This window comes from Silurus meridionalis, chromosome 4 (assembly GCF_014805685.1).
Source record: "Silurus meridionalis isolate SWU-2019-XX chromosome 4, ASM1480568v1, whole genome shotgun sequence".
NCBI classification, from domain to species: domain Eukaryota; kingdom Metazoa; phylum Chordata; class Actinopteri; order Siluriformes; family Siluridae; genus Silurus; species Silurus meridionalis.
In genome coordinates, this window is record NC_060887.1 from 28664535 (window position 1) to 28680275 (window position 15741).

Sequence of the window (15741 nt, forward strand, 5' to 3'; positions counted from 1 at the left end):
ATTGTTTTGAAGTTGTTGCAAAGGAGATTTTGTGCTCATGATAATTTATTAGATATTAATCAGTGTTTGACTTATTAATATCATTCTATTAATAGATTGGTGTGATGAGAGTAACATTAGAGTATTTAAACTTAAACGGAGTTGATTATTCATTTGGGCCGTCACATCCAGACTGTGCAACTGTTTTTTCCCCTCAAGCCATCAGGCTCCTCAACACACAGAACTGAACTGAACTGAACCTGAAACTCACACACACACTCAACACTCAACTCAACTGTGTGTTAAGGAATTGTACAACCTAAACTCAACACACTCATTACTCATCTCAATTCATTCCACCACCATCTATTATTTATATTTAATCATATTATACTGTTTACATGTTGTTTTTGCACCTCTCGACTGCTGCTACTGCTGTTTTTTTTTCTCTGCACAGTGTTTATGTTTACAAATACTTTCTTGTTTATAGTCCGTCTTATTTATAGTCCTCTTTTGCACATTACTGTATAATCAGAGTATACAGTAGGTTACTGGTTGGCACTATTTTGTCCCACACTGTCTTGTGTTGTCTGTCGGCACTGTTTGCACTCGGTTGCACACGATGCACTTTATGTGGCAAGAACACTTAGTCCTTGCTCTGTGTTCTGTTATGTAGCTTTACGCTGTGTGTCGTAGCTCCAGGGTTCTTGAGGAACGTTGTCTCATTTCACTGTGTACTGCGTCAGCTATATATTGTAGAAATGACAATAAAAGCTTCTTGACTTGGCTTGATTAAACAAGAGTTTTGTGAGAAAAATGATAAGAGGAACATTACAGCCATTAATAAATTATAGTACTTGGATACATAAGTACATTTGAAGGCCAATACTTTTTGAACTGTTACTCAAGTGAAAGTTTAAAGAGAGCACTTTTTCTTTTACTGGAGTCATATTTTACCTACTCTATCTCCACTTTTACTCAAGTACATGCTTTGTGTACTTTGTCCACCACTGGTTATCACTTAGCATGGTGACAATAATGGCTGTATGTTGAGTTATTTTCAGAGGACAGTAAATCTGTACTGCTTTTTAAGCTGCACATTGACTACAGTTTATACAAGTTTAATTTCTATAGTAGTTTGACAACTATGTGTTAGTTTTACTAAATCTTAATCTATAGTGTCAAATGCAGCACTATGACTTTCTCCTGGTTTGCTTACAGAATTACATCAGCATTCAGGGACAGGCATTAAGCTGGTTTAAATCCTACCTGTCTGATCATTACCATTTTGTAGATTTAAATGGAGAACTATTTAGGCTAATGCAAGTAAATTATGGGGTGCCACAAGGTTCAGTTCTAGGACCCCTGCTTTTCACAATATACATGCTTCCCTTGGGATATATTATTAGAAGGCATGGGATTAGCTTCAACTGTTATGCCGATGATACTCAGCTATATATATATATATATATATATATATATATATATATATATATAAAATCAAAACCAGACAAAACAACTCAATTGGCTCGGTTAACTGAGTGCATTAAAGAATTAAAAGATTGGATGACGAATAACTTTCTATTATCAAATTCTGATAAGGCAGAGATATTGCTCATCGGCCCAAAAGCCAGTACACAGAAGCTGCAGCAATTCAACTTGCATTTGGAAGGATGTACATGAGTGTGAATAAGAAGACAGATGGACAAAAAAAAAGACTGTTTGATCAGTGAGTAATGAACAAGGACTGATGATGGCCTACATCACACCAGATCAATACTTCTGAGAATGGTATTCGACACTGATCTAATTTAGGAAAACCAAACAACAAGCACTGAATTTTTTAGTAGTCCAAGAATGAAAAGCAATCAAACAACATAGATTTCAAACAGCACCAAGAAGGTGGGGGAAAAAGAAAAAGATGGAGAAATAAAATGAAACTGGTATCTATTATCAGGACGGCATGAAGGATACACTACATTACCCAGACAGCATATCCAGGTGAGAGGGATATAAATAGCACATGCTCAAAGCTTTTTGAAATAAGAAAATCTCAAATTTCGCCAAAAAACAAAACAAAAAAAAAATCACATTTCGACATGCTGGCACGGAACACAAGAAAGCATTTCCTACCTGCAATCACACTGTTAAGCTCAATCTCCTCCTCCTCATCTTTGATGCGCAGATATTTTGTTGACTGTGCAATCCTGGATAGAATAGAGAGAAAAAAAAACACAAATTACAATACAACAAAACAGAAAGTCACTGATATTTACAGGTGAGAGAATGAGCGAGCATATTTGACCCGATGATAAAATGGATCAAGCATATATTTTAGAGATGCCTCAGAAATGGCACAAAACTATTCTCCCTGTTCCAATGGGATGTTACTCTTTTATACCTTCATTATGCATTTCTTACCTGGAAATGTAGGCATGTAGTAAACCTGTAAATGTTCACAACATTGATCTTTCTAGGTAAAAGCCATACTAATTATATTCATAAAAGGTGTACACTTGAAAAGATTTAAATTGGCAGATTTAGGACCTTTTTACCTTTTAGTACCTTCACCAAATCAATGCACTTCATATCCAGAAGGTGGCAGTGGGAATACTGTAAACTGAACGCATATATTAATGCACTGCTAAAGAGCAATAGCGCTATTATACAGGTCTTGGGAAATAACATCCTCAGAGTCTGAGTAACATAGAGAAGTAAAAGAAAAAGGGAAAAAAACTACTTGCCCTCAAATTATACACAAATCAGGCATAACTTTACGACCACTGACATGTAGTGAATAACACTGATTATCTTTTCATCATTTCACCTGTTAGTGTGTAGGGTATATTTGGCATCATTTTGTGCTCAAAGTTGATGTGTCAGAAGCAGGAAAAATGGGCAAGCGTAAAGATTTGAGCGAGTTTCACGAGGGCCAAATAGTGATGTCTAGACGCATCTCCAAAACTGCAGCTCTTGTGAGATGTTCCTAGTCTGCAGTGGTCAGTATCTATCAAAAGTGGTCCAAGGAAGGAACAGTGGTAACGCGGCAACAGGGTCATGGAGGCCAAGTCTCGTTGATGCACATGGGGAGCGAAGGCTGGGCCGTGTGGTCCGATCCAACAGACGAGCTCCTGTAGCTCAAACTGCTGAAGAAGTTAATGCTGTTGATGCTCGATGTGTCAGAACTGTTTTGGCAGCAGAAATGGAAACCATTAGGCAGGTGGTCATAAAGTTATGCCTGATTGGTATATATAATTTGAATAGCTGTACACTTAAGTAACTTTAGTGGTTACTTTAGTTCTTCATCCTCCTAAATAATTTTTTGTGTGTGAAGCATTACAGACTGTCATTATACACATTTATATCTAACTCCCCATTCATTGCATCCAAAGTAACCAGAATCCTGTGCCACAAATTCAGCAGATCCGAATCCCCACCACCCACGCCAATTTGTTTTAGAAGTTCTCAGCAATTTTTACAACTTTATACTTTTATATTCTGTAACATTTAAAGATGTTCTTGCTGAATCTGTCAATCCAGATGGATGATTACACTGTGTAATTGCCTACAAGATGACCTGGCTTTTAATTAACTTGAGGAAATTGGTGCATCTGTAACAAATGATTAAACAAAAAAAAAGATTCTAAAAGGTAGTCAGTCAAATGCAGCACAGATACAGTCATTGAATTGACTGCTTACAGACAACTCTTAAAGAAAGGAAAAAAAGTAAAAAAAAAAAACAGTTAACCACATAGATGCACTGATTACATATTACTCATTTTCAAAAATTTTAGCTTTGCTGATCTAAGAAGAAGAATCTGAGGATGTAAATAACACTCACTAAAACATAACTGAAATAAACCTGGTGACATTTTCCCCAACAAATTCCTTAACTATCCAGTTCCTGTGCCCAATGTTCCCTCAGATTCTTTGGCTGACAGGAGTGGAACCTGACATGGTCATTTCCCTTAAGGTCCAGTGTGCTGTTTGTTCTGAGATCACTGTGGTTGTAAAGAGTGGTTTTGAGAGACTTCCTGTCAGCTTGAACCAGTCTGGTCATTCCTCTCTGAACTCTCTCATCGAGACACAGAACTGCAACTAGCTGAATTGCCTTTCACACAGTTCTCTCTGAGAAACTGGTGTGTGTGTGAAAATCCCAGACAATCAACCGTTTTTGTTTTTTTTCTGAAATACTTAAAACAACATGTCCTGGCTTCATGCCACAGTCAAAAACAGAGAGGTCAAAATCTTCACCATTTGGGCAGTTCTTACTGTAAAAACATTTACTGAAGCTCTTGACCTGTATCCACAGGACTTTATTTACTGCACATGATTGGCTGTTACGTGCAGTTGTACAGCTATTCTTAATAAAGTGCACAGTGAGTGTATATTCCTGCAGTACCTACAGACATTATAATGGAAAGATAACCTCTTAGAGTCAGTCTGAACGGATTGGATTTAGATATACGATATCAGTTAAAAGAAGTCTGCTGCAACATTCTAGAGTTACTATAGCTTTATATTACATGCAGACAGAAAAAGGAAGAAAATGCCATCTTGTTCTCATGGAGAGGTCATAGTGCTGTCTCTGGATCAGCCCAAGGGAGAGAATAAGCCTGAGCCAAGACAGACTCTCTGAGAATTCCTCTTGTTTATAGTTTTCATGCAGAAATAGCTCCGGAACATGCTATTAGTGAAAGCAAGCTAAACAGAACTTGAGCGGTTAATGATGGGAAATAAAAGAGATAGGATTAGAGAGCATTTTTGGGGAGAAAGCTGCGAAATGAATCGATTCACTGAACAGCTTCCGCAGAAAACTGTTGACTGCACTCCATCATTTCAGTTCGATTATAAATTAGAAGGCTGTAATGAGACAGACAGATATTTATTTGACTGCTGTTTTGTCTTTGCCAGCAAAACAATACCTGCATTATTTCTGGGAGACTAAAAGGAAGAATCCTGACTATTGACTTCTAAGGTACTATAACTATTGCCTCAATTATCTTGCTTCGAATTCCATTTCCTGTCCCCTTTATGTAAGCTCATCCTTACATAATTCTCAAAGACTGTTCCACTTTCCGCTTTTACTGAAGGGGTTATCAATCTCCTCTCACACCTACACAGTATTAACACAACCCTCAGAACATACAAAGCCATTTAATATTAATCATGCAGGGAACGTGAAGCGCCCCCTCGTGTACTTGGTACTGAAAAATAAGACAGCACATTCTATCCGGGATCTCATGGGAAATGTGGGACTGATGCAATTACATTATTAAATAGCTAGACGAGTTGGCGCTGTTCCACCCACGTGGCAGAGCGGCGACAAACGTCACCGCTACTTGTTGACATAAAACAGTCTAATGGAATATAATTGATTTAATGTACATATAATGTATTTCATGTATAACAATTCAGATTGTAGTAGTTAAAAAGTTAGCAAGGTAGCACTGAGATACACATATTGCACTGCCTTACTCATCAACGAAAAACTGCATTGCCAGTTGTGTCTTTCAGGATCATCACTTGTCACACTGTACCCGAATAATCCCAACAAAATCTGGGCTGAATTCCATAACTACATGTACAATATAAAAAGGTCCTCCATTTTTTTTTTTTTAGCATGAATTAAAAAACAATTTCTACGTAATGCAAACTTCATCAATCAGTGACACTAGTAAAGATCTGTGAAAAGTAACTGGCATTGTGTAAAGGACTTTAGTGTAAAGGACTAAAGAAAGAGTCTGCACAGGGTCTCCACTTTCTGGAGTTTAAAATTGAAAGCTAGTAAATATGTAGTTCTAAACAGAAAATGTTCCCTTCACCACCTTTATGATGTTGTTAAACCTGATGTTTAGTTGAACCAAATGTTTACATGTACAGTATTAATTTTTGTATATTTTATACAAGACACTCCACTTGCACAACCTTCTCTACCGTACTGATCTGTGCTACAGTGTTATATATATATATATATATATATATATATAATTTATTTTTATTCATATTCAGATTATATTTCATATTCAGACTATATTTTAACATACTTTTATTTTATTTATTTTATTTAGTTTTATGTTACTTTACTCTTATTTTTTTAATAAAATTTGAATTTGATTTAAATTTGACCTGCGCTTTATTTTGATAGTTTCGATGTCTGTGTAGTTCTGTGTTCCTTTTGTCAATTGATGATAGCACTTTGGTCCTACTAGTTTCTTACTAGTCTAATGTATAAGATCTGTAGCCCGTATCCTGAGAAATTTGAGCGTGAAGAAAGAAACACTCAAGGACCCCAGTCCTCCGCACGGCACCATGCACACTCCATTTACAGTAGGGGACTATATTTCACCTAAAGATATATTTTTGGGAATAATGAAGAAAACCAGAGAACCCAGTAGAACCCCAAAAGAGCATGAAAAGAGCCTAGAAAACTCCACATAGCAACCATAGCACAGCAGAACAGGTAAATGCATTCTCATAGCTCTTTATGCACCGATTCGGTGCACCAAGTCATAACTATCTCTGAAAGTTCTCAAAAAAAAAAGAAAATCATTGTCTTAGGTTACACAGAGTTTCATCATATCAGCACAATCTCATTATAAGCCTAGTTGAATTATTGAACCTCAGACAGAAAGTCCCTGCTGGGTCTGAGCTGTCCTCGTTTGCGGGCATAATGTTGCTCTTGTGGAGTTATAATGATATTATGCTGAGCTGAGCTTCACCTGGTTAGACGATTCCTCTTCCCTACTGGTGAGTACGCCTTCTGTCCCTGAGATGAAGGTTCCTCCTTGTACTCTCTTTTTATTGTGGCATGGCCAGGAGGCCGACCACGAGGACGAGGCGCCGAGTCACAGCCTGACAGCTCTTCCCTGAGAGAGGGAGAAAAAGAGAGACAATCTGCACCGATTGAAAAAAAGAAAAGACATTCTTAACAGTTGTCCCAAGTATGCCGAATACTAGCAGATCAATAAAAGTATAAGGGACTAGGAAGAGGATTTGAAGATGAGCAATTTGCATTTAGATTGGAGTGGAGGATTAAAACCTCTCCTGGCACTGGCTACACCCAGGACACTTTAAAAATAATAATAATAATGAGACCAGCACAATAATGATGAACAGTGCGATAATAAGATGAGGCATAAAAATACGAAGCTCCACGAACAAAACTGGCACCACCTTTGTGGACATTTTTTTTTTTGTTGTTTTTTTTTTACAAGTAACTACACTAAGAGAATAAACACTGATGTCATGCACACACTGATGCACACTAATTCAGCCTTTATAAGCCTTAACAGAAGAAAATGAGAACATGTTTCTCTCTACACTACTGAACGTAAGGACCCCCAGCACAGCGCGGATGTTTCATATAACGAGCTCGCTGAGCCACATGGCTTATGTCCACAGCCTTGCTCTTGGGGGGAAAAAAAAAAAGAAGAAAAAAAATTAAATAAAAAATAATGCAGTTTCATACGATCTCTATAATGGTACATAAATTGGCTCAGTGATGCTGAGTGGGCAATTATGCCAATGCAGCACCCCATGAGTGTTTGAAAGACAAGCAAGAAACGTGATTTCAGCATCTTCAAGGTTTCTGCTGGGAATAAACATGACACGCAGCCTGTCGACTCACTGCTAGGATGAGATCTCAATAAAGCTGTGCAGAGGATTAAAACTCTGAAAAATGTGAATTTGGGCATGAAAGAGTAGTTTTGAAACCTGGCCATTGCTCATTTACTCATGAGGTTTCATGCGGAATGAATGGTTAATGAACGTGACCGGTTCTAAGAGTTTGAGGCAAAACATCATCTAGGGTAATAAGGAAAATCTCCACTTCATTGCTGTTTAATCACTGAGAAAACAAGCATTTTAGTCGTGTGACGATTCCTGCAAATTTCAGCTCGCTCGCGCTTAAACACGGGCTTTCCCACTTTCAAACAGGGTTTTCGGCAGGGTTCACCAATTCAAACTTAAGACTTTTATAAGACCATTAAGAATTAAATTAAGACCTACTGTATATTACAACATCAAACACACACACAGATGTTAGCAACTGGCTTTAAATAAGTCCAAAATAAAATATTTTCAAGCCAAGTATCGCTGAACTTGCACTTCTACATAGCTGAAAAATAAAATCCGTTTTATGTCCGTGGTTCAATTCAAGAGATTTGCGGCAATAGCTGAAAGCTGATTGGCTGGTGCGTGTTGGTCTCATTTACAGTCGTAATACAGAGAATTATATTTGGACAGGCGAGAGAAAGAACTACGGAACACCACGGAAACAAAACAAAAACAAAAAAACATTCGAAACGAGTGCATTTTAATTAGCATTAGAGCTAGCGTTACATTAAAATTAAGACCTAGAACAGGGAATTTACGACTCAAGTTTTTTAAATGTTAGACTTTTTTCAGGCTGTGTGGAAATCCCTGCACACAACATAAATATTTCACAAAAACTACTCGGTTTCAAAAATAGTGCGGTAGACAAAATATGCTGTACAATAGAACAACAATGTGAACCATTTTTTTTATTATTAATTCTTCACAGACTCTAATCAAAACCTAATGAACCCAAAATGCAGACATTATAATCATCACATCATACACATAATTAACGTAAAGAATGGGAAATAAAGAAAAGAAAATGCACACAAAGTAGTTCATATCATTCGAACCTGCTCTCCTCATGGCTGTCTTTGTCGTTCACCACCTCCTCCTCCTCTTGCTCGGCACACAGCCTCTTGGTTTTCTGCACAAACTGCACTGGGACGAAGGTGATTTGCTTTTCGCCGCCGAGCCGATCGGGCAGCACTACCTCCTTCTTCATGTTAATGTCCGAGTAGGGACAGCCGAAGGCACTAGGAACCAGAAAGAAGCAATAAAAGAGCAGAGTGAAAAATGCTTTAAAAAATAAATAAATAAATAAACAATTTAAATGTTATAGCTCTGTGTTTTTTTGCTATCGACAAACATCGGCATTTTCCAGCACGAAGGCAGGATCACGCTCGTACATTTATTAATAACAGATGCCTTTATCTAAAATCCTTAAAATGCATGGACAATACAATCACTATAAATGCTCACGTGATGTATCTGTTTAATGAGTGCACATGGGTTTCTATAGGATTTTTTCATTTGCTATAGGCAACATCAATCTGCTGAAAAAAGAAGCATTTTCCATTGAACATCTGGAGCACCATCTGACTCCTTCCCTCTGAGTAGTACAGGGTCCTGTTGCCATTACAGCTCCAATACCAACAGCATCAGAAGCATACGGCACCTTTTGTAATGAAACTGAGAGCGATTAAACGCATTGATCTTCCTCTCTGACACCTTTTTAAACCTTTTTTTTTTTTTGTGAAGCTCAAAACAATGCACTGGAGGGGAAAAAATAAACGTTCCATACTAAATGCAATTTTCAATATACATTTTGTGCAATGACTATGAACCATATCTCAACTATAAGCTGTGAGAAGCTGCATATACAGTATTTTTTTTATTGCATTTTGCACTTAAATGCAACGAATGATATCAGATATTTATTTAGCATCACATAATTTTAAACCCTCAGCAAATGCTCATTTTATATGCTCGGTAATTGAAATAACTGTTCCGACAGTAAATTGCCTTATATCAATTTTTTTTTTAATTCATGATCATAATAACTTGCCTACATATATATGATGCTTGAGACCGCGATCCAAGCTGTGCTGCATTTATGATTACACTGCATTATTTCGATTTGCACAGAATCTCAGGAAATATCAGCACAATACTCTCATCATCGGCTTTATTAATGTTTACATCAGACTGGAGGAAAAATCTGATCGCAGGGACTTTGACCTGCCATCTCCTGAGATGTTCACAAACAACAGCCGCTAAAGTGTGTAAAGAAGGTGTGAATAACAAAACGGACAAATACTTTGCTGAGAGAAACGTCCATACAGGTTTTAGCTGACAGGAAGGCTTGTGGTAACTTGAATAACTACACTGTGTAGAGAAGCATCCCAGAATGCACAACATGTCATACATTGAGGCAGATGAGCTACGGTACTGGAAGGCCACACAAAATTATATTTTGTAGGTCAAGGAAGGAGATTTGAGGCTGCAATAGACTAAGGGTCACTGAAACTAAACATGTGAACAGTGTTCTGTCAGCTCAAAACTGTCTAATCTAGAGATTGCTGCCTGTGAAGAAAAAAAAACAATTAACAGTTTTAGTGAGAATCAAACCCTGACTGGTACTAATCACATGCCATTGTAAAAGTCAAAGAGATCAGATTTTCCCCATGCTGACTTTTAATGAACTATCAGCATAACTTTATATGCATTGCCACAAAAATGGTGTAATGGATGAATGTGCAGATTTACCAGTATTCCCAATAAAGAGCTTTTAAATCAGTACTTTAAATCATCCAGGCTTCAGAACAGTCTGGCATACCTCGTAACATAAAAACACACTATTGGCACTTAAAAGCGCTCAACAACCAACCACACAAACCCTCGCAACGCTTTTACATATTACAGTACCGTTTCGCAATTCTCTATAGTGTGAATAACAGCGTAACAATAAGACCAGGAGGGCAGGGAAAGAGAGGACAAAGAACAGTTATTAAAGAAAGAAAAGAGCATCATGACTCCTCAAATCAAAAACCTTCCAGGGATCCGACAATGGACTGTGTACCTCATTAACTTGTGTGTGTGTGTGTGTGTGTGTGTGTGTGTGTGTGTGTGTGTGTGTGTGTATAATATGCATACATAATTTAAACTGATTCTTGGTCTCTGTATTTCCAAATGCTAATCTCTGATAATTAAGCTATTTTTAAAAAGCAGGAATAAGAAAAGAAGCTGGGAGGGTTTAGGAGATGAGCAAAAAATAGATGAATGTGCGTGGATGTGAGGAGGCTAAAATTACTGCAGTCAAGCGAGCTGCACTGCTCCGCATGGCGCCCTTTTCTACAGGACAGATGGCTTCCAGACAAAAATCAATGCTTACCTAAGAAGAGGTCATACGATATATTTGAAGAGGTTTAAAAGTACTCCCTACTGCACTGTAAAAAGACAAGGTAAGCTTTAAAGAGTACTTCATGTTTCCCTTTTGCAAACTCTGACTTCAATGCTGCAAATGTGATGGGCTACCGTGCCATTGATATTTAAACCATGGCTTCAAATGCTAAAGATTATAACATTAAGGTTAAAAGCCCCTTGAGCTGCATGTCTAAAATAAATAGTTAAAAAGGAATAAGTTGTCTATGTATTATGCATGAACACAAAAGTGTTTAAGACAGCCATTTATGTTCTCAGGGCTTTAATGTCATTTTTTTAAACATCTGACTGCTCATCTGACTATGTCAGGGTTTTGGTTTTTTGCCCTCCTTCTTTCTTTCTATGGATAACTACACGTTAACACCTGCCAGCTAATGATGTACTGTTGATCCATGACTTGATTTGTTTTCTAGGCCCCACCTGATCCATCCTGATGCTCTATTCCTTTCTGGAGATTCTTTCAGCTGAGATTCACTCTGATGCGAAAAAGGACCCCAGATTACAGTGAGACATCCTACTGATCCTATACTTTCTCCTCTCTCTCTCTCTCTCTCTCTCTCTCTCTCTCTCCTATTATGCAATAAAAATAATAATGTGTAATACCACTTTTTACTAATTTACTTCTTTATTTTTCGGTGCAATAATTCTTATTTTATTCATCTTTTTTTTATGTACTTGATAATGAAGCACTTTCTGATTCTGATATCCAAAACATGACTGTAAATGGACTTACTTGGGTTGCATTAAGACTGCACTTACTGAAAACAGTTTGCACTCAAGTCGCATTAATTATCAGTTAGATAATAGCATTTGGACACTGAAGACTTAAAGCTAATGCACCCCAATGAAATCAGAAAATGACTCTGATACTTGTACTAAAGAGCCGTTCAAAACATTCAGCACCACATGGCATTATAGCAGTTGTGGAGGAAATAATGACTCAAAAGCTGGTGGAATCCAGAAGACAATGGGTTTTCTTTTGAATCTGGTTTGTCACAAGATTTCTCCCTCGTCTCAGACAGACTGCCTTCAGCTCATTGGAAATCGGAAACTGAATCCATAGCTATATTTTCACAATCTGGCTTGTGACACTGCCCACTGTTAACAGTGCTGTGGAAATGAAAAGGAATTGAAATAAAGTGGTGAAAATGTGGTCAGGTTCTAAAAATAACTGTTTGAAATCAAGCTCTGACTCACAACTACCCTGTTATTTTCACTGTCAAATAATGTTTCAGCTCATCTATTTCCGATTAATGGACAGGGAATGGAAATAACGACGCTGTGCAAGAACAATATGTGAGTGGCTCTTTGAGAGTAGGCCGCAAATGTGTGTCAAATTATGTTTTCATTTATCGAACGTTTGCAAAGTCTCATACAGTTTCATACTGGACTTGTTTTTTGCAATAATCTCACTTTAGGACTCCTTCACATAGGAAGCCTCCAAACGCTCCTATCCATCTGAGGCGGCTTATTAAAGAGATGAAAACCTCCATCGTAATTTTCTCCCGGATGCCGTTCCTAATGACGGTAAACTCTGCTGAGCATCTGAGACGCTTGAATATTGTAGTCTCTTCCTACATGTGACTCTTGATGAAAAAGTAATGCTATTGCAAAGCTTAAATGGTTAGCCTTGAGGCAATCATATGTTAATGTATGCAAATAGAATGTAAATTATTTACTAATGAAGCTCAGATCTATTCAGGGGGCTGAGAAGAACATTTTCTGCTGCATGGGTAATAAACGCCGCATCTCTCATGCTCTCTAATCAGAAATGGCTCTCTGAAGGACCCCGGTCTCTCTATCTAAAGATGAAGCAAAGTATGCATATTCCTACTCCTGACTGATTCTGCTGCGATTACACCGTAAACACATTTCAGCCTTTGTAGAGATGTTTGGACTGAAGAGGAAAGAGGACGCTTTAAACAATGTGAAAAGATGATGATACAGTGTTGGAAAGAAAATCTTTCGTTAAACACAGTGCCACTATTAATTTAGCTGGAATTTTGATATTAAGTTTACACAGATAAATAAATTATATTAAAATCAATTAAAAATAAAAGGTTATCCAGATTGACGATGATCCTGCGCATGGCCGGTTGATGGTGGAATGATGTTCTGGATCTGGTTTTAGGATTCGCGAAATCCGTCATAACCAGTGCGTGATGTAGCACTACTACACTACGTTCCCAAAAGTTTGCGGACACCTAGTCATGAGTATGGTACGTGCTTTTTGAGCCTCGCAGTCCACATTTAGTCCCAATGTGGTCAAAATTTCATGCGAATTGCTACATTATTACTGTGTTCAATAAATAAAATTGGAAAATTGTTGACAATACTTATTCCCCTTCTACTTCTTACAACAATTGTGTTTACATCAATCAAAATTCAACTTGAAATTTCTCCAGGTGATATTATTGATCTGCAAGGGCTGGGAACAGAGGCAAAGGCATGCAATTACAGCACAAAGTTGTATACTAACAATAAACCCTGATATGATGGAATGCTTTGTTAGGTTATGTGAAAGGCTGCGTGAGATAAAATAAATGCGCCGCTCATCACATAAAGAAAGTTAATGTACTGTGTAAGGTGCAATGTGCTGCTCTTGATTTTCCAATCAGGTTAGATCCTTATCCACATTTCTTTATGCAGCTCGTTTAGCAGATGCTCAAAAGAAATCCCCCTTTTTACACTCTCCTCTACAATGCCCTTTGCATGGATTAAAAGGTTTGCATAATGTGACCGGTGAGCCATCGGTGTAAAAATACTTGTGTGCCACTCTCATTCCACATCGATTTTAACAAAATCATCTTATTCCAGGGTCAGAAATGCTTCAGGCAACTACAACTATGTCGAATGTCACACCATACCTGTGGTGTCCTGTGTATTTTGCGCCCTTGATGTGGCCCACTCCCCTACACCCTGGGGTTGGACACACTCCCTGCGTCATGGAGCTCTTGAGGTCAGAAGGTCCTGGATTTGCTGTTCAAAAGCAAAATGAATTGGAAAATAGATTTTATTGAAATACATAAACACCCAGTATAACCATTAAAGCAACACCCAATAAAACCTCCTTTCATAAACAGTTCATAAACAATGCTTATGTTCTTTCTCCAACCCCCACTGCAGTTAATAGCTTGAGGCAGTTGATGTCTTCCTCTTAAAGCATTTTCTGTGGTTATTATCTTGTTATAGCAGTTCTGTATTTCATTCAAGCACAAATCTCATACACAGACACAGCGCAGTAACCAGGTCAAGTACAACACAACAGAATCAGCATACCAAATGTCACCTCACACCTCAAAAGTGGTCAGATCTATAAGGGGAAAATGTCATTGCTAGATCTAGGAGTAACGCTTCTTGTATTAAAAGTCTGATATATTGCTGCTTGCCACAAGCACTGAGATGAATAGAAGAAAGCAAAGATTTGCATGTTAGATACTTTATGCAAAATTATGCAAAACTTAACATCAGAAAGAAAGAACACACAATCCATGATTGTGATTGTGAAATATTCATTAAATGAATCCATGGTATTAAAATACAGAATATTCTTAAGAATAAGACTGCTATACTCTGGAGATGTCAGGTAAGTGGTGTTTTTTTTTTAACAATGGTCCCTGACAAGATCAGGAGTGTAAAACTCAGGTCCTGGAGGACCCCTGCAGAGATCTATGTTTTCTTTCTGCTGGCCCATAGAGGCCTTGATAATTATTTAATCAGTTAAATCAGGTGTGATAAATAAGGCAGAATGCTAAAGTAAGAACTCGCTAAGCAGTCAGATGCAGCAGTTGATACTCAATGCTGATCACAAGGTGTTTTCAGTCAAGTTAATTTTATAATTAGAGCTGATTTAAATTTATATATATTTATATTTTGAATTATATTATTCATATAATACTCAAGTCTTAAAATGAAAACAGAACGTGAGTTTGAGAAACACCTTCACTTTTAAATGACCTTGAGCAACAATTTATACTCACTAAAGGGAGGTTCCAGGGGGTGACCTGTCCGTGCACACCAGCCTACAGGATGAAGGTCTGGCAGGTCAGAGTCGACCCAGAAGTCAAACTTAGAGTGCCAGCCATCAAAGTGCACCTGTTGAAAAGAAAGAAAAGCTAAATATATTTTTATATCAGATAAGCCAGTACAAAATAATGGCGGGCCAATCATCCAAATTTTGTTTTAGGCAGAAGCTAAAGGCTCTACATGTGAGCAGTAGATCGACTGGCTGCTGGACAAGGTGGACAGTATGTCAAGTCCAATTACATCACAAAAAAGGCTGCGTTTTCTTTCAGTTATGTGATTAGTCACCAAGCTGCTATTGATTGTAGAACAATTACATTCTGGCACTTGTAATGAATCGCATCATCATGCCTTCTGATAACAGCATGTGTGAGACGTCTCTGATGCACTTCCTTTTCTATGTACAAAAGACATCAAAGCCCAGCAGAGCGTACATAAAGCATGCAGCATCTGGACCATCTCAACAGGCAGCATCTGATGAGGTTCTCACCACAGTGTTCGAGTTAAGAGACATTAGGTTTCAGTTGTAACAACTGTGAAATCCTAACAAACATCATAAAGTGCAGATCAAACTTAAGTATGCTCTGGGACCATAGGCTAACTCAAATTTTTTTAGTGTAAAGGAAGCAGTGCTAATTCTGTGCCACTTTAAACTCTATGCACAAACTAGTCCATTTATTATGAACCTTAGCAGCA

General features: G+C 37.7%; 1 protein-coding gene and 1 long non-coding RNA gene across 7 annotated transcripts in view; one reads left to right on the forward strand and one right to left on the reverse strand.

Annotated features, from left to right (window-relative positions):
• The window catches only part of LOC124383976 (lethal(3)malignant brain tumor-like protein 4), a 71409-nt gene that overhangs the window by 26856 nt on the left and 28812 nt on the right, over positions 1–15741 (reverse strand). For all 6 annotated transcript variants that reach the window (XM_046846399.1, XM_046846401.1, XM_046846402.1 and 3 more), the window contains 5 exons: positions 15003–15117; positions 13890–14001; positions 8652–8834; positions 6702–6848; positions 2113–2186 (listed from right to left, as the gene is read on the reverse strand). In XM_046846399.1, the coding sequence (XP_046702355.1) occupies positions 2113–2186; positions 6702–6848; positions 8652–8834; positions 13890–14001; positions 15003–15117 (631 nt within the window). The remainder of the gene's footprint in view (positions 1–2112; positions 2187–6701; positions 6849–8651; positions 8835–13889; positions 14002–15002; positions 15118–15741) is intronic.
• LOC124383979 lies at positions 10909–13963 on the forward strand. Its single transcript, XR_006925317.1, has 3 exons — positions 10909–11042; positions 11436–11526; positions 13840–13963. It is a non-coding gene; the product is annotated as an uncharacterized LOC124383979 (long non-coding RNA).